Source organism: Oratosquilla oratoria, chromosome 10 (assembly GCF_046742065.1).
Source record: "Oratosquilla oratoria isolate Oo_2021 chromosome 10, ASM4674206v1, whole genome shotgun sequence".
NCBI lineage: Eukaryota > Metazoa > Arthropoda > Malacostraca > Stomatopoda > Squillidae > Oratosquilla > Oratosquilla oratoria.
The window spans coordinates 72820183-72841883 of NC_134786.1; the positions used below are offsets into that span (position 1 = coordinate 72820183).

General features: G+C 38.5%; 2 protein-coding genes across 4 annotated transcripts in view; one reads left to right on the forward strand and one right to left on the reverse strand.

Annotated features, from left to right (window-relative positions):
- Positions 1-1310: 1310 nt before the first annotated feature.
- The window catches only part of LOC143029296 (uncharacterized), a 31373-nt gene continuing 10982 nt past the window's right edge, over positions 1311-21701 (reverse strand). The window contains exons 2-3 of one of the 3 annotated variants that reach the window (XR_012966813.1): positions 13609-13712; positions 1311-13130 (exon numbers count right to left, since the gene is read on the reverse strand). The gene's annotated coding sequence lies outside the window, so the exon portion shown is untranslated. Of the gene's footprint in view, positions 13131-13608; positions 13713-16530; positions 16701-21701 lie in introns of all 3 variants that reach the window. The other 2 variants (XR_012966812.1, XM_076192036.1) reach the window with 2 other exon arrangements.
- On the forward strand, positions 17135-18245 carry LOC143028969 (uncharacterized). The gene is made up of 2 exons (XM_076191319.1): positions 17135-17440; positions 17727-18245. The coding sequence occupies exons 1-2, from the start codon at positions 17135-17137 to the stop codon at positions 18243-18245; spliced, it is 825 nt and encodes a 274-aa protein (XP_076047434.1).

The window sequence follows — 21701 nt, forward strand, 5'->3', positions numbered from 1 at the left end:
GTCATGTCGCCATGGCTGTTCAATGTGTAGGCTACATGGATGGCGTGGTGCAGGAGGTAAATGCAAGGGTAATTGGCAGGGGATTGGAGATAATTAAAGAAAATGGAGAAAAGTGGGAGGTAAGCCAGTTTTTGTTTGCTGATGACACTGCTTGTGGCAGGATCAGAGGGGGGATTAAGGAAGTTAGTGACAGCTTGGGAAGGTGTGTGAGAGGAAAAAGTTGAAGATAATTGTGGGTAAAAGGTGGTGAGATGTACAAGGTGAGAGGATGGCAGTAATTTGGAAGAGAGTTTTAAAGGAGAGAGGCTGGAAGTGGATAGCTTTAGGTACTTGGGGTCACATGTGGTGGGAAGGGAAGGAGTGGAGGTAGATTGTAGATTGAGAGGAGCAAGTAAGTGCCTTGGAAGATTAAAAAGGGTAATGAGAAATAGACATTATTTGGAAATGGTGCTATGAAGAGATTGTATGAAGGGGTGATTGTGCTGACAGCACTGTATGGGGCAGAGACATGGAACATAAGAGAGGAAGAGTTTAAATGTGCTTGAGATGAAATGTCTCAGAAGTATGGTAGGGATTACAAGGTTGGATAGAGTAAGAGACCAGGTGAGGAGGAGAGCAGGGGTGGAAAAGGAGATAGGAGACAGGGTTGATGAAAGAGCATTGGGATGGATAGGACACATGGAAAGAATAAGTGAAGAAAGATTAGTAAAATAAATATAGAAGGCAGAAGTGGGTCAATTGAACATGAGGGGGGCAACCAAGGTTGAGATGGATGGATGGGGTGAAAGGGGCATTGAGCAAGAGGGGGATGTCTGTTGAGGGAAGAAAGCAGAAGATGTGCGAGTGGAAAATGGCTGTGTATGGATGATATTGTGATGCATGTAAGGGAGTGGGTGGAGGATAGGGGGGTTATGAAGTGGTTATGTCCAAGTGTGATATTTTTATGCAGCCCAAAGGGATTTCTTCCTATCTTCAATGTTTCTGTATAAGGGGATGGAGAGGGGTAATTACCAATTAAATGAAGTGGCCTTGCTGTAGATGTGCTGTGTCGTGCTGCACTGTTTCTGACCCAGGGCAATGGGCAAGATGCAGGGATGACCAGTCATCCAGGAGCCAAGATGAGAGGGAGGGGTGGTGGATGGGAGAGGAATTATGCCTTTTGACTTTGGCTACCTCCCTTGTAAGAGGGAAAAAGATCTTGGTGTATGTATGTATATTTTAATATGCTTTTCACTCACATTGCCTAATAATGTCATTTGATTCAGGAGGAGCAGCACTGATAAGGAATATAATTTTTCAGAAACATCAGATAAAGTATAGCATCTTTATTTCAAGAAATTAAATCAGTTCAGCAAAGCAACATTTAATAATGGTAAACTTAACTACATGTCACAACTAACACCACAGTCGGACGAAAGAAAAAGTTATGTAAGCGGAACTATATATTTCGATTGCTACCTGCAATCCTCTTCAGTAGTACAAAGTGGCATGGAGGAGGCTATCTTAAGTAGCAACCTCTTACAAAAGAAAGGGAACATGAGAAAATAAAGAACATCACTGCCCCAACCCTAGTTGACCTGAGGCTGACCCGAGGTCGGGTCAGGGGGAGGGGGAGGAAGCTTGTTGACAATATTTTTGGTGATGAATAGTCATAAAATGATGTCTGGGGTCCATTGACCCTTGGAAATATTCATCGTGGGCAGATAATCAATTAATGTTGATTCCACCATTTTTCTTCTGAACCCACACCCTGATTTATAAATGAGATCAGATTTCTCCCAGTCCATCCGGTGATTAAATTTATTAACGCGTTGAAACACTGCTGAATTTATTTGGCCATATCTAATCGGCCTTTTGTGTTCATTTAATCTTGTCGGTAGGTCTCTCACCGTCTGGCCAATGTATGAAAGGTTACAATCTTTACATGGAAGGGAGTAAACACCTGGGATATGTTCTTCCTTCAACCTCTGGTGAACATTAACAACTTTTTTATTAATGGTATTAGGGTAGTTATGAATTAAATTTACTTTCTCTTTGGGAAGAAACTTGGACAATTGACTGATGGACTCTGAGAAGGGGATGACTAGGGGATTTTGTCTTTCTTTCTTTGACTTAGTGGAAGGGTGTTTGAAAAAACTTGCTCTTTCGTCCGACTGTGGTGTTAGTTGTGATTTACAAATGTGTTACTACATTTCTCACCTGTGATTAACTACATGTAGTACAGGTTGCCCCCAGTATATGTGATGTCACACAATGCAAATCTTTTGCAATGTAAGGTCCTCCCAGAAATATTCTCCCCCTTCCTTCTTTATGAATGCATCCCTCAATATATGAATTTACCATAAAAAAATGTGAATTGTGGAACCACAGTATGTTAAATGGGTGTAGGGTGCAACTAAAGATCAGTCTCAGCCAATGGATGTTATTGTATGACCCTTGGACAGACAAATTCAAGAATATGGAGGCATCATAAATCATATTTCCATTCTTATCTTTTTGCTTTTTATCATTTCCATTTTTATTTTTCACTTTTTTTTTCAATCAGGTATCACTGCCGGCACCAAGAATCTATATGTTACTGAACAGTTGAATCTACCCATCTATAGCAAACAATGATAATGGCCACAACCATATATATATATGTATATCTAACTAGTTGTATTATACAGGAAGGGAGCTATGCTTATGGTGACACATCTTTGTATCTTTCAGCATCAAATTTTTTCTTAAAATCTTGAATAGTGTTTTCACACACTGTTTCCTTATCTAATTTATTCCAGGTATCCACTACTCTGTGTGGGAAGCTATTCTTTTTCAGTTCTCTTCTATAATTATCCTTTTTGAGTTCCTTTTCATGTCCTCATTTTTCCATTGTCCCATTTTAATAAATCATCTCTATCTAGGATTTCCATTCCTTTCATGATTCTATAAATAGTCAGTAGATTTCCTCTTTCTCTTCTTTGTTCCAGAGTTGGTAGTTCCAATTTGGACAATCTTTGTTCGTATGTTAATTTGGAGAGTGTTGGTGCCATCTTTGTTGTTGCTCTTTGTACTCTAATTTCTTTATATTCTTTTTAATACTGGGTGTCCATAGTGCTGCAGCATACTCCAATTTTGGTCTTATTAGTGTAGCTAATATTTTTTAAATCATTTCCTCATCCAAATAGTCAAATGCCACTTTCATTGACCTTAATGAGTTGAAGGTTTCTCTGAATATTTTATTGATATGTTTGTCTGGTGACATGTCTTTGCTGATTATCACTCCAAGGTCCTTTTCCAAGTTCACTTTTTTACTTCTTCACCAATTTTGTAATTTCTCGATAATCTACCTTTATTTTTTCCAAACTCCATTATACTACACTTCTTGATATTAAAGTTCACTTCCCACTTTTGACTCCATTTCCAGATTTTGCCTACATCCATCTGTAATGACTCACAATCTTCTTTTGTACTTACTTTCTTTAGTATTTTTGCATCATCTGTGAAGAAGTTCATACAACATTCCACTCCTTCATTCATGTCATTTATATATATGGCAAACATGATTGGAGCCAATATCGAACTTTGCAGGACACCACTTATCATATCTTCCCAGGTCGAGTATTTGTCTCTAATTACTACCCTCATTTTCCTCCCAGTCAAGAAGTCTTCCATCCATTCCAATAATTTTCCTTTGATACCACCTATTGATTCTATTTTTCTTATTAGTTTTTGTGTGCTACTTTATCAAATGCTTTTTGTAGATCTAGAAAAGCACAATCCACCCATCCATCCATCCCTCTTTTGTATTATTTCTATTAGTCTTGAATAGAAGCAGATCACGTTTGATGTACATGATCTTCCTTGTCTAAATCCAAATTGATTTGGATTCAGTATATTTTTTTCTTCCAGATGTTTAACCCATCTACTTTAGATAACTTTTTAACATATTTTTGCTATTGTGCTTGGAGGGGAGACCGGTCTGTAGTTGGTTGGATTTTCCTTGTTCCCTCCTTAATATAATGGTACAATATTTGCATTTTTCCAGTCCTGTGGTACCTTTTCTTCTTTGAGTGAGTGTTTAATTATCTTGTATATTTTGCCCATCAACTCCTCTATGTATTCTTTCAATATCGAATTTGCAATTCCATTCGGACTGTGTGATTTTCTGACATCAAGGTTTTTTATTTGGTCTCTTGATTCCCTTCTGTGTCAGGGTTATTTCCTTCATTGGGGGGTATCTCTATCTCCCTATTTCCTCACAGTTTTGTGAACTTTCAATTGTGAATACTGATTTGAAATGATTGTTCATAATTTCAGTCAATTCTACTTCTTTATACTCGTAATTCCCTTGGCACAGTCTTTCTATTTCTTGTTTGTTTTTTAGTTTACCATTTACATACCTGGAAAATAGTTTAGGTTGTTCCTTGCATTTCCTATTATATCTCTTTCATGGTTTCTCTTTTTGTCTCTGCATATTTTTACAGTGCTACAGGCTAGATAGAGTGAGAAATGAGGAGGTGAGCAGGAGAACAGGGGTGGAAAAGGAGCTGGGAGATAGGGTTGATGAAAGAGTATTAGGATGGTTTGGACACATGGAAAGAATGAGTGAAGAAAGACTAGTAAAAGAAGTGTGGAAGGCAGATGAGGGGGGGTGTGAACATGAGGGGACGTCCTAGGATGAGGTGGATGGATGGGGTGAAGGGGGCTTTGGGGAAGAGGGGAATGTCTGTTGAGGAAGGACGGGAGAGGACAGAAGACAGGGGTGAATGGAGAATGGTTGTATATGGATGATGTTGTGATTGCATGAGGTGGAATGGGCGGGTGGATGGGGGGTGAGGTAGTATGTGTGAGCAAAATTTGATGCAGCCCGAAGGGATTTCTCCCCGTCCTGTCATTTTATGCAATGGGGGGACGGAGAGGGGGGGTCGCCGATTTAATGAAGCGGCCTTGCTGTGGATGTGCTGTGTCTTGGGACACTGCTTCTGACCCAGGGCAGTGGACAAGGTGCAGGGATGACCTGTCATCCAGGAGGTGCTAAGATAAGAGGGAGGGTGGAGGGGTGTGGAGTGTATTTAGGGATGGAATGGGTGGGAATGATTTTATGCCTTTTTCTTTTTGGCTACCCCCCTTGTAAGGGGGAAAAAGCCTTGGTATATGTATGTATGTATATTTTTACATAATCATTTCTTAGTTTGATATATGTTTGCCACTTGTTTTTTTTTTTTTATCTATTTTCCAAGCTTTGTCTGTCTTATCCTTAGCCTCACTACGTTTTTTGTTGTACCAGCTTTTTATGTATACCCTTTCTTGCTTCTGTTTTGGTACATATTTGTTCACTCCCTCATTGTAAATTTCTTTTAGTATATTCCATTTCTCTTCCATCTTTGTTTCTTCATTTAGGATGTTACCCCAATTTGCATTCTGAAATTCAATTACTACACGATCACTCTTCCTTACTGGAGAATTGTAATAAATTCTGTCAACAATTTCAGGCTCTGATGTAAGTATTAAATCTAGTCTCGATGGTTCCTCAATGTTTCTGTATCTGGTATTTTCCTTTACCCACAGAGTCATTGTGTATTCAATGGTCATATCAAATAGTATGCTTCCCCCCAGGTCTTCTCCACTCTTCATTGTCATTTCTTCCCAACATATTTCTTTTGAATTAAAATCTCCCATAATTACAATATTTCCTCTTTCTTTCAGTAAATTAGTTATTTTGTCTCTTCCAACAGTTTGTTATGATCACTTTCTGTCCAAGACTGTGTTTTGGGGGGCATTTACATTACTACAAATTTTCTACTTTTCATGTCAGTTTTCAACTTTTATCATAATTGACTCCACATTGTTTTTTCCTTCTGTTATCTTGGTCACATCAAGTCTTTCTTAGTCAAAAATAATACTCCCCCACCCTGTTTTTCCTTTCTATTTATATATATATATATATATATATAAAACATATCAATGAATAGTTGAACCCACACAACCACAGTATACATACATACATACATACATATACCAAGGCTTTTTCCCCCTTTCAAGGGAGGTAGCCAAAAAGGGAAAGGCATAAAAACACTCCCACCCATTTCATCCCTAAATACACTCCACACCCCTCCCACCCTTCCTCTCATCTGAGCACCTCCTGGATGACGGGTCATCCCTGCACCCTGCCCACCGCCCTGGGTCAGAAGCAGTGTCGCAAGACACAGTACATCCACAGCAAGGCCGCTTCATTTAATCGGCGACCCCCCCTCTCCGTCCCCCTTTGCATATAAGGAGAGGACGGGGAGAAATCCCTTCGGGCTGCGTCAAAATTTACTCACACATACTACCCCACCCCCCACCCCCCCACCCATTCCTCCTCATGCAGTCACAACATCATCCATATACAACCATATACATAATAATAATAATAATTGGTGCACATGTCCATGGCAATTCACTGTAAAATTCATCCCCAGATGAGGCAATATGGGGATGCAAGTTGCAAGAAAGGAGGGATATTTGACCATATCACATTTTCTCCCATTCTCTGGTTTGCAAGATGTAAAGCACTGTGCAGTCCATATTCTCACAAACGAAAGGGTCAATCTATATACAATCAGACCTCACCCAACACGAGTGTTACATTACTTAGCCCATCGTGCAGGATGAAATTTGTGTTGGCAAATAACAGGTATTATGAGAAAAAATAAGTTAGGTTCCCAAACCCTCTCCAGACACTGGTGCACAACAAGACCCAGTAGGCTATTCAATTGTGCTATCAAGAATCATGGTTGTGTTCAGCACATGCTGGGATATTTTACCTATTTGTGTAAATGTGAAATTTCATGGACAGTGAAGTTGTGTTGGACAAGGTCTGATTGTACAGGTATTTTTCAAATTGCAAAAGTTTGTATTGCGCTTTTTTAAATAACACAATTAAGAAAACATTATTTTTTATTTGCATATTTTATCTAAAATAGCACAATTGGGTATCTTTCAAATTTTGGACCCAGCTGGTCATTCTTGCCAAGGTAACTCGTATCTTCTTTGCTCATGTTTGAAATAAATTATTATTTTAGGAACATATCCTTCATGCAATTTTGAGAAATACCAATATTCAACTGAGGAACAGCCCTCAAATAGATATGGTTAATCTTTTCACTGATGTTTGTGTTTTGCATGTTTTGTACTAGTTCCTGCCACGATTTTATTGAGATGAGGAGAACTAACTACTGCAATGTACATTCTATATGTTTTTATTCTGGTTACCACCAGACACATTAATGCCACCATATACTTTTATTCAATAAGGGAAAATCTTCAGTGAAAAGATTAATATAATCTATCTGAACTTCATTCTGTATAAGGCAAATCAATTCAACTTCAGGGTATACCTAAGTCAGGGAAACCAACATTGTATAAACACATATACTGTTATACATGTTTTCCATGTTATATTCTTTTACTAAACAATATTTGTCTTCTGTAGGCAACCTTCCATACTTGAAAATCTAAAACTATCTCAACCCATTGAAAAGTGTTGATGCACTTCAAAGTTCTATTTTGAATAATGATAAGTGCTTTTATTTAACAAGGCTCCACTCCTGAGCTCAGGGAGGCTTTGGGGTAGTGCTCACTTAATACATGAGTGATCACAGTTGAAATCCCCAGGGTGAACATCCATGGTCTTATATTATCTACAAAACAGTGCTATAGTATATGATTACATTTTTCATTCTTTGAACATGGAGTTATATTAGTGGTAATCTTGGCTAGGACAATTGTGGTACTTTCTTCACACCTCTTAACCAGATTCACCCCATCTGTATGCACATTATCACCACAACTCACCACATGTGCGCACTTAACTGAATACAGAATATTCATAAAGAAACACAACCTACACACTAAATGCAGAATATTAAGTCTTACTTGTAAAATCATAAAGCTTAAAAAAAAATGGTTCCTTACCATAGCAAGATATAAACACTTCTAAAGTTATAGTTCTGTCAGTGCCTCTAGAAATAATATACTGTAAATGACAAAAACAGCAACAATAACAAATGAAAAGGGTATCAATCAATTAATCCATTGCCCCTGGTCTCCAATGCAGAAACTCCTTCAGATAACCAGTAATGGCCTCTGGGTAGGCCCATAAATCACTCAAGGAAGATGTGTTGTATTGTTGTCTAGGGATTGTTAGTGTGGAGCATTGTAGTATGAGGTGTTCTATGTCCTGTGTGTGATGGTTGCACTGGTACAGTTTGAATCTGTGGCTAGGCCTATTTTGTGTTGGTACTGCTTCGAAGTTGGATGGTGCCCTGAGTGCAAACATGCCAGTGTATTTATCTAATTGTTTTTACCTTGTTGTAGTATACAGGAAAGGAGTAATGCTCATGGGGTCCCATCTCCTAATCTCCAACTTATCATACTTAGCTTCAACTTCATGTATAGTTCCAACTTGGTTTAAGCATGGGCTATATCACCTAAGCTATTCCACATATTTATGCATCTATATGGAAAACTGTATTTCTTCACAGACTTTAGACATGTAATATTTTTTAATTTGTTCTCATGACCTCTTAAAGCTCTCCTATCTCCAATCAAGAGATCTCTTGTGTCACTATAATTATATCACCTCTTTATCTTATATATTTCAATGTTGGCAGACCAGATGCTCTCAATCTTGCTTATTTACTTAGGTAACTGTATTTACCTAACTATAGTACTGTATATTGTACAGTAAAGAAGCAATGCTCAATGGGTCCTGTTTCCTATTCTCTAATCCATCTTACCCAGCCTCAAATTCATGTACAGATCCAACTCAGTCTATATCCTTGATTTCCTATTATCATAGCTAGATATGAATTCATCTATTGCTCCAACTTGGATTACATAATTTTCTAAGCTATTCCAAGTATCTATGCATCTATATGGAAAACTATACTTCTTCACATCCTTTAGACATGTGGTCTTTAATTTGCCGGAGGACTGGAGGAGTGCCAGTATAGTTCTGCTTTACAAGGGAAAAGGGAACAAATGTGAGTGTAGTAGTTTTAGAAGGATCAGTTTGTTAAGTATAGTTGATAATGCTTATGGGTGGGTTTTGATTGAAAGGATTAGGAGAGAAACAGAGGGAGTAATTGGTGAGGAACAGAGTGGGTTTAGGAAAGATAGGAAATCCATGGATCAGATTTTTGTGGTAAGACAGATATGTGAGAAGGTTTTAGTAGAGGGTAAGGATGTTTTTTAGGCCTTTATGTATTTGGAAAAGGATTATAACTGGGTAGACAGGAAGGCACTGTGGGAGGTTTTGCAGATATATGGGATCGGAGAAAAGCTGTTAAGGCCAATCAAGTTTTTATGAGAGTAGTAAAGCCTGTATCAGAATAGGAAATGGAGGTAGCAAGTGGTTTGAGGTAGAGATAGGACTTCACCAGGGGTGTGTCATGTTGCCATGAGTGTTCAATATGTACATAGGGGTGGTGCAGGAGATAAATGCAAGGCTAATGGGTCAGGGATTTGAGGTGGTTAAAGAAAATGGAGAAAAGTGGGAGGTAAGACAGTTGTTGTTTGCTGACAACACTGCACTTGTGGCAGGATCAGAGGGGGGATGAAGAAAGTTACTGACACAGTTTGGGAAGGTGTGCGAGAAAAGGAAGTTGAAGGTAAATGTGAATAATGTAAGGTGATGAGATGTACAAGGGGAGAGGATGGCAGTAAATTGGAAGTGAGCATTAAAGGAGAGAGTCTGGAGGAAGTGGATAGCTTTAGGTACTTGGGGTCGCATGTAGCGAGAAAGGGAGGAGTGGAAATGCAAGGTAGATTGTATACTGAAAACACCAAGTGCGTTGAGGGATTAAAAAGTGTAATGAGAAATAGACATTTGGGAATGGATGCTAAGAGAAGATTATATGAAGGGGTGATTGTGCCAGCAGCACTGTATGGGGCAAAGACATAGAACATAAGAGAGGAAGAGTTTAAATATATTATAAGATAAACTGTCTCTGAAGTATGATAGGGATTACAAGGTTAAAGTGAGAAATGAGGTGAAGAGGAGAGCAGGGATGGAAAAGGAGATGGAAGATAGTAAAAAGTCCTCACTAGGGCTGCTTGAATGCAGAAAATCTTTTCAAGTTCTTGTGGGTCTACAAGAGGAAGAAATGAAGATGTATTATACAGGGAGCTATGCTTGTGGTGACCTGTCTTTGTATCTTTCAGCACCAAGTTTTTTCTTAAAATCTTGAATGGTGTTTGCACACACTGTTTCTCTATCTAAATTATTCCAGGTATCCAGTACTCTATGTGGGAAGCTATTTTTTTCAGATCTCTTCTATAGTTATCCTTTTTGAGTTTCTTTTCGTGTCCTCTCGTTTATCCATTGTCCCATTTCAATAAATCATTCCTATCTAGGATTTCCATTCATTTCATGATTCTATAAATTGTCAGCAGACCTACTCTTTCTCTTCTTTGTTCCAGAGTTGGTAATTCCAATTTGGACAATCTTTGTTCATATGTTAATTTGGAGAGATGAATGGAATGGAATGCACTTGTCACCAAAAAGATTTTAGCTCATTGCTGAAGCCCTTGAACGAAAAGTAGGCATCCTGCAGGGTTTTTTCTGATAGATTACATGGGAGTCTGGGGGGTGGGAGTATCAGAATATAGTTTAGGCAATAGAAACAACTCAGAAAGGGGCTGTGAAAAGAACCACCTAATCAGGTGGAGGGAGGATAAACTAAAAGTCTACAATACAAACAGAAGCATAATAAATAAAATTTATTTGCTGCAAGGTAAAGCATGTATAGAGAAACTTGATATTATAGCTATTACTGAATCCTGAATCAATATGGCTGATAGGCATTTCCTTCTGGAAATTGAGAAAGAATATAATTTTTTTTTCACAAGGACAGGGTTGGCAGCAGTGGGGAAGGAGTAGCACTTTTTGTTAAAAATACAATACACTGCATTACCAACAATTCAATTAAGGAAGAGGATAGTACAGACTGATCCCCTGAATCATGAAATCTGCAGGGCATCCCAGTACAAAAATGTGATCATGGGAGATTTTAATTATGGAAACATTGACTAGGAAATCTTAGTAGATCGGGAAGTGCTAAGTTTCTTAGATGTGGTGCACAATAATTTCCTAAAACAAATGATTTCCAATTCTATGAGGGGAGAAAATACTCTGGACACTTCTAGCTAATAAAGAGCACCTGACGACTAACATAAAAGTGGGAGATAGTCTAGGCTCCAGTGATAATCAAGAAATAAGATTTAATATTAATTGGGAAGAATTAAATGATACAAATAACATTCTATTACCAGACTTCAGGACAGCCAATTTTGAGATGTGAGAGTGTACAAGACACACACACACACACACACACTATAACTGGAAATCAGATATAGATTAAATTGGAACTGTACATGAATTTGAGTCTAGGTATGTTAGAAAATTAGAGAACTTACAGGAAGGGGAACTATGCTCATGGCGTCCCATCTCTGTATCTCATCCTGTCTAATTTATCCTTAAATTTGTGTATGGTTTTTTCACACACTATTGTTTTGTCTAGTGTGTTCCATACATCCACTACTCTGTGGGGAAAACTGTTCTTTTTCAGGTCTCTTCTATAACTGTCCTTTTTGAGCTTCCTTCCATGTCCTCTTATGTTTCTCTTATCCCAATTTAGTAAGTCTTCTCTATCCAGGACTTCTATACCTTTCATAATTCTGTAGATAGTCAACAAGTCACCTCTTTCTTTTCTGTTCCAGTCAGTAATTTTAGTTTTGACAATCTGTCTTCATATGACAGTTTTGGAGTCATCTTCATAGTTGCTCTCTGGATTATCTCAATTTTCCTTATATTTTTTTAGTACTGGGTGACCAGTGTTGCTGTGTACTCCAATTTTTGCCTTATTAGTGTGACTAGTATTTTCTTTACCATTTCTTCATCCAAGTAAAAGCCACTTTTATTGATCTTAACAAGTTATAGTTTTGCCAACAATTTTGTTTATATGTTTGTCAGAGTACATATCCTTTGTGATGATTACTCCCAGGTCTTTTCCAGATTCCTCTTTACTTCCTTTGCACCAACTTTGTATTGTCCTGATACCTTTTTTTACTTTTTTTTCCAAATACCATTATGCTGCAATCTTAATGAAGCCCACTTCCCACTTCTGACTCTATTCCCAAACCTTGTTCAGGTCTCTCAGCAGTGAGTCACAGCCCATTTCAGTACTCACTTTTTTTTTTTACATTTTTGCATCACCTGCAAAGAAGCTCATGTAACATTCCACACCCTCATCCATGTCATTCACATAAATAGCAAACATTATTGGAGCCAATACTGATCCTTGTGGAACTCTACTAATCACCTCTTCCCAAGTAGAACTTTTCTCTCTAAGCACTACCCTCATTTTTCTTCCATCCAAAAAGTCCTCCATCCATTTCATTGATTGCTCCCTTTCTGTATACTGCAATTAGGTAAATACAATTAGATAAATAAACACACACACACACACACATACAAAGTAAATTTAAGTCAAGGTATAACTGAGAAATAGAAACAGAACACCATAAATGTAACTTTTTCTGTATGTTACAATTAGAGAAACATACAAACACATAAATGCATGCATGCATACACATACATACTTATAGTAGGAAATGGGACCAAATGAGCATTGCTCCTTTCCTGTATACTAAAATTAGGTAAATACATACACACATGAATTTGAAGCTAGACATAATTGGAAAGTAAGAGACACCCTATGAATGTTGTTCTTTTCCTGTTTCCTATAATTAGGTTAATACAGACACACACACACATATTCCAATACTGTATACTACAGTAAGTTCAACCAGGAAAATATGCACTGATGAAAGCCTGCCAGTTATCAAGTCTGATGTTATATTGTTTGGCAATGCTGGGTCTACCTAACTTGTTCAAGTTGGCTCTGATACTGGCTCTCTCTCTTCTGACTTCTGAGGATTCAAACCCATCATGATTAACCCATCTCTATCAACTGTCTTCTTCATTAACCTTTCCTGGCTTCTTTCAGATAATTTTCTTCAGTAGGGAGAAATCTAATTTCTGTGGACTTGATTCTTGACCACCTACACATACCAGATGATATGGACCATCTGAATCAGGTCTCCTGTAATCCATAGAATAAAAAGAATGTTAGATTTCTCAACATGATGAAATGTAATCAAATCACATGTTCTCAAAATGTAAAATGTCATCATTAATCATCAATAGGAGGCATATGCCAGGTTTTGAATCACTTCATTCACAGGCCATAGGATGGAAAAAAAAATAATAATAAATAAATAAATAAATAAAGAATATATAATAATATTAGATAAATAAAATGAAAATTAATAAATGAATAATAAATAATAAGCAGAAATGAATAACATAAACAAAAGTAAAAAATAAAGTAAAAATAATCAGATATGAAGGACACTAAGAAAAAAAAATCATACACAATCACTGATTCATGTTATACTTTGGATGAAGAAATAGTAATCACATAACAGGACAGGATAATTTAAGGTAAGAACTGACCAATGGGAATGCAAAGATGAAACCATTCAAGCACAGCTGTTATCCTGCACTAGGTGAATACATACCAAGGCCATTCCCCACAGTTTCTCTGACCAAGCCCCTATGCAGCCATCCTTCCTATTCCAAATAGCCCTTGGCAGGATCAGTCAACTTGCTTCTGTTGTGAGTTCTGTGGGTGACCCCTTCATCTTCACTAAGGATTATCTCTTTATGGAGGATGTGAATGGGATCAACATTATTGGAGATTTTAACTGCTGTAAGGTTATCTGGGAGGAGTAAGATACAACTGGCATGGCAGATTCTTGGAGAAATACCCGGTTGCATATAGCAATGGAGTACACAATGACCCAATGGGTAAAGAAATTTACTTGGGTAAGAGAGGACACTCCCACAAGATTAGACCTACTACTACCCAAAGAGCAACACATTATTAGCTCTCTGAACTACCTTTGTTCCATAGGAAAAACTGACCATGGAACAACTGAACTTCAGCTCACAGAAGAGGAAATAGAGCCAAGCAATGAATCACATAGGCAAGGCACACTCAATTTTGGGAAGGCAGACTTCTCAAAGTTAAAGAAATTCTTTGAAGAGGAAGACTGGGAAGAATTCATGAATATCTCTAGTTATAATGAAATGGGAATTTTTTCTTTACATTTACAACCTGGGAGTGGACAAACATGTGAACAACATTAGTGGAAGGAAGAAATGAAAACAAGACTAGTTCAACAAAAGGTGTGTGATAGCAAATTTGGTATACTGTACATTTTGAGGATGATACGGGGTAATCTTGGTTCCTTTTATACATTTGACTAGGGTTGAGCATTATATACCAAGTGTGGGGGCTGAGTAATATACACATACACCTTCTAAGCAGTAGCATTACTGTCTTCTTTTCTGTATGAGGGGACGGAGAGGGGGGGTCACCAATTTAATGAAGCGGCCTTGCTGTGGATGTGATGTGTCTTGCAACACTGCTTCTTACCCAGGGCAGTGGACAAGATGCAGGGATGACCCATCATCCAGGAGGTGCCAAGATAAGAGGGAGGGTAGAGGGTGGAGGGGAGTGGAGTGTATTAGGGATGGAATGGGTAGGAATGGTTTTTATACCTTTGTTTTTTGGCTACCTCCCTTGTAAGGTGGAAAAAGCCTTTGGCATATGTATATATGTGTCCAAAATGCTGCCAATTGAAGCAGCTATATGGGTATGGATAATATTCTATACTATGCATTAGTGGTGGGCAGCTACCGGTAAAGTTACCGGCTTTATTGGTAACAACCTTGACGGTAGCTTACCGGCAAAAATTCTGCTACCGTTAAGGTTCCGTTAACCGATAAGCTATACCATAACACTCGGGGAGCGGTAAGCACGTCTCGGCTTGGTGGTACTGACGGTAGTGGTGGGCAGCTACCGGTAGTTACGGGTTTTATCGGTAACAACCTTGACGGTAGCTTACCGGCAAAAAATCTGCTACCGTTAAGGCTCCGTTAACCGATAAGCTATCCCATAACACTCTGAGAACGGTAAGCACGTCTCGGCTTGGTGGTACTGAGTGACGGTACTGACGGTAGTGGTGGGCAGCTACCGGTAGTTACGGGTTTCATCGGTAACAACCTTGACAGTAGCTTACTGGCAAAAATTCTGCTACCGTTAAGGCTCCGTTAACCAATAAGCTATACCATAACACTCAAGAGAGCGGTAAGCACGTTTCGGCTTGGTGGTACTGAGTGACAGTACTGACGGCCCTATGCAGGATGAAAATTAACAGAAACGTATTCAACGTGCTAGATCGTCCTGCTCCCTTCTCGGCCCACAGATGCACAGTATGAAATGTACGTATTCGAATATGAAAATTAACAGGAACGTATTCAACATGCTAGATCGTCTTGCTCGCATCTCGGCCCGCAGAGGTTCAGTGCGAAATGTACATATTCAATTAGTCAGCCTATGTGATCTAGAAATGAAGAGGTGGTCAAACTACTCAAAAACATTTCAGTCTGCCTGGTTAAAGGATCCCCTGTTTAAAAAATGGTTAGCAGAAGTGAAAGAGGATGGAAATAAGGCACGTTGTAAAGTTTGTAGAATGGACATGAAAGCTCACAGAATGGGGAGATTGGAGAGACACTGTTTCCACACTTACCAGATCTTCATATTTAACTTTATATTTAATGTTTATTAATATATGCATATTTACATAAATAAATGTATCCAGTTGCTCATGAAAGACACCATCTGCATGTTGCAATCTATTTGTACTGTACTTGTATTGGAGTTAATCACACAAACAAGTTCACAAATACACTTATCAGTCTCGCACGAGTGATGACTGACAAGGATATATATATAAGCTATGGGTTGGGGCAGGGAATACAGTATACCACAACAGACTCACGGAAAGCAGAGACAAGAATAAGCGGGCAGAGACGATCAAAGATTCTGGTGGATTAACACTGTGCCCATTGAAGTGGCCTCTACGATGCAAGGTAACGTGTTATTCAAAAATCATATTTTGATAGTGATACGCATGTAATTATTATTCACGTAGTCTCAAGTAACTAATATTTGCGAGCCTTAATTGGGATGAATTAAGTGAACGTGTGCTTCATTGAGAGTGGATCAAATCTTTTCGAGCGCTTGCCCAACTCTGATAAGAGATACATTAAATATTGTGATGTATGTCTTTTCTTAAAACTCAAGTAATAGTAGATACTCTCTGTATTTTATTAACGAGAATTAATTCGATGGTCAATATAATTATAGCCTACTTAGTAAATGATTCCTTACAATGTTTTTTTTTCTTTGTTGCAGTGTTCTCTCTGTCTCTACGATGTACTCCAAACGAAAGAGAACAAGTCCGGTATGGACATACATGGAGCAGACAGGATCAAACATAGTTACATGTACCATATGCAAAGGTACTTTTACCTTTACAGGAAGTACATTGGGACTATTTGGGCATTAAAGAACAAGACATCGTACCGAGTACCTTGATCTGACAAACATAGAGACACCTAACTCGCCACCACCGCTTGCATAGTCACAGTCCGCTGAATCTGCATCACCATCACTGTCTGGACCATCACAACCAGGACCATCACAGCCTGGACCATCACAACCAGGACCATTGCAGCCTGGACCATCACAGCCTGGACCATCCTGCAGGGTCATATCAGCGGCGCCACGTAAATTATCATGACAACAAACGCTGGAATATGTTATCATCAGAAGGCAGGCATATCCAGATGGGTCAGAAAAGAAAAAAAAACATTGATTCACATCTACTGAAAATGATAATGAGTGATATGCAACCTCTATCCTTGGTAGAAAATAAAGGTTTTCAGGAGTTTGTCAAGGTGATTGATCCTCGTTATGTGCTTCCAAGTAGGAGGGAGCTCAGGCGAACACAATTTCCTTCTCTTTACGAAAAACAAAAATAGCAGGTGCGAGAAGAGTTGGAGGGGGCAAGTTATGTTGCTCTCACTTCCGATCTTTGGACCTCAAGGCAAACTAAATCATTTCTAAGTGTGACTGCTCATTTTATATCTTCTGAATGGGAACTAAAATCTAAGCTCCTGGCTACAAAAAGACTAATGGTTGACCACACATCAGAAAACATAGGAGGTGCACTCAAAGAAATATGTGAGGAGTGGGACTTGCTAGAAAAAGTGTGTTGCATCGTGACAGATAATGCTCCCAACATAGTGAAAGCAGTGAAAGACATGAATGTAATTCACATTCCATGTTTCGCCCACTCTCTGAATCTTGTGGTTCAAAATGCTCTGAAGAACACTAATGATGTGAAGAAAGTACAAGAAAAGGTGAAAGCGATTGTGTCATTCTTTCACCATAGTTTAAAGCTTCAGACAAGTTATGTGCCCAGCAGGTACAACAAGGAAGTGAGAGAAAAAAACTGATAATGGATGTGGAGACAAGATGGAACTCAACATTTTATATGTTTGAAAGGTTCCAGGAGCAACACGAAGCAGTGACATCAACTTTGTGCGTTAGGTTAGGTAGAAATAACAGTGCCTCTCTGGTGATGAGTTAGAATGTCTCAGCAAAGCCATCTGTGTCCTTCAACCTTTTGATGTGGTGACTAAAGAACTTTCGGCAGAAAAAATTACTTGCCTGTCAAAAGTCATTCCACTGATCAAAGACCTTCGAAGTTGCATGTTTTCAAAGAAGGACGCACATAGAAGAGAGCTCTATGAAACTTTTCCTTTGGGTCTGGAGGTGCGAGCGCGATTAGATAGGAAATTTTCAGGACTTGAGAGAGGATTTATTCTTGCAGTGGGAACATTGTTAGACCCAAGGTTTAAGAAACTTCATTTCATTGATAAAGGGAACATAAATGAGGTGCAGGAAAAGCTTGTAAACTCAGTGCGTGCACGAAGTGATTCCCAGGAGCCTGTGCCAGCTCCAGCAACACAAGCAGCTCAACATCAGAGACCAACACAACCAGAAAGACAGCTCGACTTGTGGGAAGAACATGATGAGATAGTGAAAGAGTGTCTGAAGGCAGTACAACCAGCATGTGTTGGACCAAATGTGGACATGAGGAGCTACCTAGAGGAAGGCATTATTGCCCAACACGAAGATCCTCTACGCTGGTGGAAAAATCATTCACAGTCCTTCCCTTTATTGCAGGAAAAAGCAAAACATTACCTTTGCATTCCAGCCACATCTGTGCCATCTGAATGAGTGTTTTCGCGAGCAGGTGAGTTGATTTCAGACAGACGAAATTGCTTAAGTGATGAAAATGTAAATATGCTTCTGTTTCTAAATAAAAATATGAACTAATTTGTATGAAAAAATAATTGAGGAAATAAAAAAAATAAAAAATATATGCTGACAATGAAATCTAATATATCCTTGAGTATTCACCTTGGTCTTTGGATCACGTGCTGGGCTCGTGATCGACAACTATTCTCTCAGAAGAGAGCTCAGAGCTCGTATGACTGATCTATGGGTAATGCTGTGACCTTACACGCACCCCCTCCCTACTCCCCGCCCACGAGAGTTGGAGTAACGACTCGGAGCGCAGGATTTTTATAGTGACGATGTTACAAAACTTGAGTTAAGTGATGATGTTACAAAACTTGAGTTGTGACTACACACCATAGTAGGATGAAATTTGTTTAGATTTAAGTCATAAAGGCGACTTGAACTTGGGACGTCACTACTACCTCACGAGTCTTTTACCGGTAATTCCGGTAACAGCATTGTTGTTTACCGGTAATTCTGGTATTGAAATTAACGGTATTTGCCCAGCACTACTATGCATCTTAAATTACCTACATTCAGGTACTCTGGTAGTTGTGGTTGAATGAAGGCCACTATTACTGTTGGAGTATTGATCTTTATATTGTTTATGGCTTTCTTACCTTTGTATACTTTTATCATCTTTGATCATTATTAGGCTGATAGTCTTACCCCATGTTGGGCAGCCAATATTAGGCTGGTTGAGGCAAACTCTGATGGAGAGAGAGTTGGTTTTCTTGAGCTATGAATGTTAGGTGCCAATGTTATGATAGGACTCACTAAGGGCGAGAAAAGGGGGAGGAGATGAGACAGTGAAGGAGGTGACAACTGTGAATTTCAAGTCATGTCCCAACTTGGTCTGCTTGCAAGAGAGGGGGGAGACAGTGGGAAAGCAAGGAGCAGCAAGCCAAGCTCACATATAATGCTCTGAGGCAGTCTGCATCTTCAGCGTTTGTCTAGCCTTTATATACATGGGCAGGTCATGACCTGTGCTCCTAAATGGCATGAGGTCAAGTGTAATGCATGGGAAGTTGGAGCCAAAACATTCTGACGCTGGTGACTCATGAAGACAGAGGGTATGCATTCCTCAATGAATCCAGTGTTCATCATCACATGGCTGGCCGAGGTGCAAGTTAGTAATTGCTGGCTGATACTGGTGTTGCACGTGTGTTCCTCAAGGAGGCATGGTTTCAGACGGAAACGTTCTTGCGTGACTAACATACTCGAATTCTACAATACAGTTATCTCGAATTATGACAAAAGAAACAATATAGATTTAATATATCTAGACTTTGCAAAAGCTTTTGATACCGTCCCACACGAAAGACTACTTACTAAATTAGCTTTACACGGAATAAGTGGTAGCCTATTAGGTTGGACTAGTAATTGGTTGAATGGTCGAAAACAGAGAGTTGTTTTAAATGGACAAACTTCTAGATGGAAAAATGTTACAAGTGGAGTTCCTCAGGGTTCCGTTCTTGGGCCACTTCTATTCATGGTATATATAAATGATAGACCATGGACTAAAATCTACTGTTTCCAAATTTGCTGATGATACAAAACTGTGCGGAGTGGCAAATGATCACTCAAACCAATTAGATATTCAAGAAGATTTAGATCAATTACAGCAATGGTCTGAAGTGGCTAATGAAATTTAACACAAGTAAATGCAAGATAATGCACATAGGTAAATATAACAGTAAGTACGATTACAAGTTATTTGGAAATTCGTTAACAAAAGTGGATAGTGAAAAAGATCTCGGCATAATTATCAGTAACGACCTCAAATCATCCAAGCAGTGTATTTCAGCCTCTGAGAAAGCAAATAAGATTCTGGTCACCGAATCTCATTAAAGACATTGACAGACTGGAAAAAGTACAACAGTGAGCCACAAAACTGATTCCAAATATCAAAAATAAATCATACAAAAATCGACTAAAACACATGAATCTGTTTTCCCTAAAAAAGCGTAGACTCAGAGGTGACTTAATACAGGTCTTTATGATTTTAAAGGGAATTGACAACATCAAAAGTGACAAAATTTTCACATTGAATGAGAATCAGACAAGAAACAATGTTAACCTCTTCAGTACGGGCCTTAAATCTTCCGGGCAGCAGCCGATGCCAGCCGTACGACGTGTCGTAATAATACTTGCATCATAGAATATAGTCACCGCTTATATCGATCGTTCTCTCTTTCACCCGTGAATTTTGATAACCATACAAAATGTGATTACAGACAGTTTAGAGAGTATGTCATGATGGAGGGGCAACTACAATAAATATAATCAAGACGCCGATATGGCAGCCTTGCGTATCCACTTGCTCCTCATGATGCCTATGTATGCGGCACCGTATGGAAGGGGTTAAGAAATTAGAAACTGAAGGAGGAATACAGGGCAAACTGCTTAAATGGATGGAAGACTTTTTGCAAGAAAGAAAAATGAGAGTAATGATAAGAGACAAACACTCTAACTGGGATGAAGTAATAAGCGGTGTTCCCCAAGGAACAGTTTTGGCCCCAATAATGTTTGCTATATATATTAATGATACAGATAAAGAAATTGAAAGTCACATGAGCTTCTTTGCAGATGACGCAAAACTGTTAAAAAAAGTGAACACGGAAGAAGACTGAGTCACTTCAGAGTGATCTCAATAAAGTATGGGAATGGAGTAGGAAGTGGGAGATGGAGTTCAATACCAAAAAGTGTAGTATAATGGAATTTGGAAAATGCAAAAAAAGAATAGAAGGATCATATAAATTGGGAGAAGAAGGAATAAAAAAAGTAGAAAATGAGAAGGACCTGGGAGTCATTATTATGAATAATATGTCACCTGAGAAATATATAAACAAGATTTTTGGAGAAACTTATAATTTGATAAGAACAATCGAAGTGGCATTTACATACCTGGATGAAGAAATGGTGAAGAAAATACTAATCACTTAGATAAGACCAAGATTGGAATATGCAGCAATGATGTGGTCACCAAGTACAAAAAAAATGTACAACAAAACTTGAAAGAATACAAAGAACAATTACAAAATTGGCACCAACTCTCTCAAAACTATCATATGAAGAGAGACTAACAAAACTTGAACTACAGACATTAGAGCAAAGAAGAGAGAGAGATTTGATAACTATTTATAGAATCATGAAAGGCATAGAAACTATTGATAGAGATTATCTAATATGGGATGATAGAAATACAAGAGGACATGGAAAGAAAATCAAGAAAGACAGTTATAGAAGATCTGAAAAAGAACAGCTTTCCCCACAGAGTAATAGAAATTTGTAACAAGTTAGATGAGAAAGTGGTGTGTGCAAAAACAATACATGAATTTAAAAACAGTTGAGATAAAATGAGATATGAAGACGGGACACCACGAGCATAGC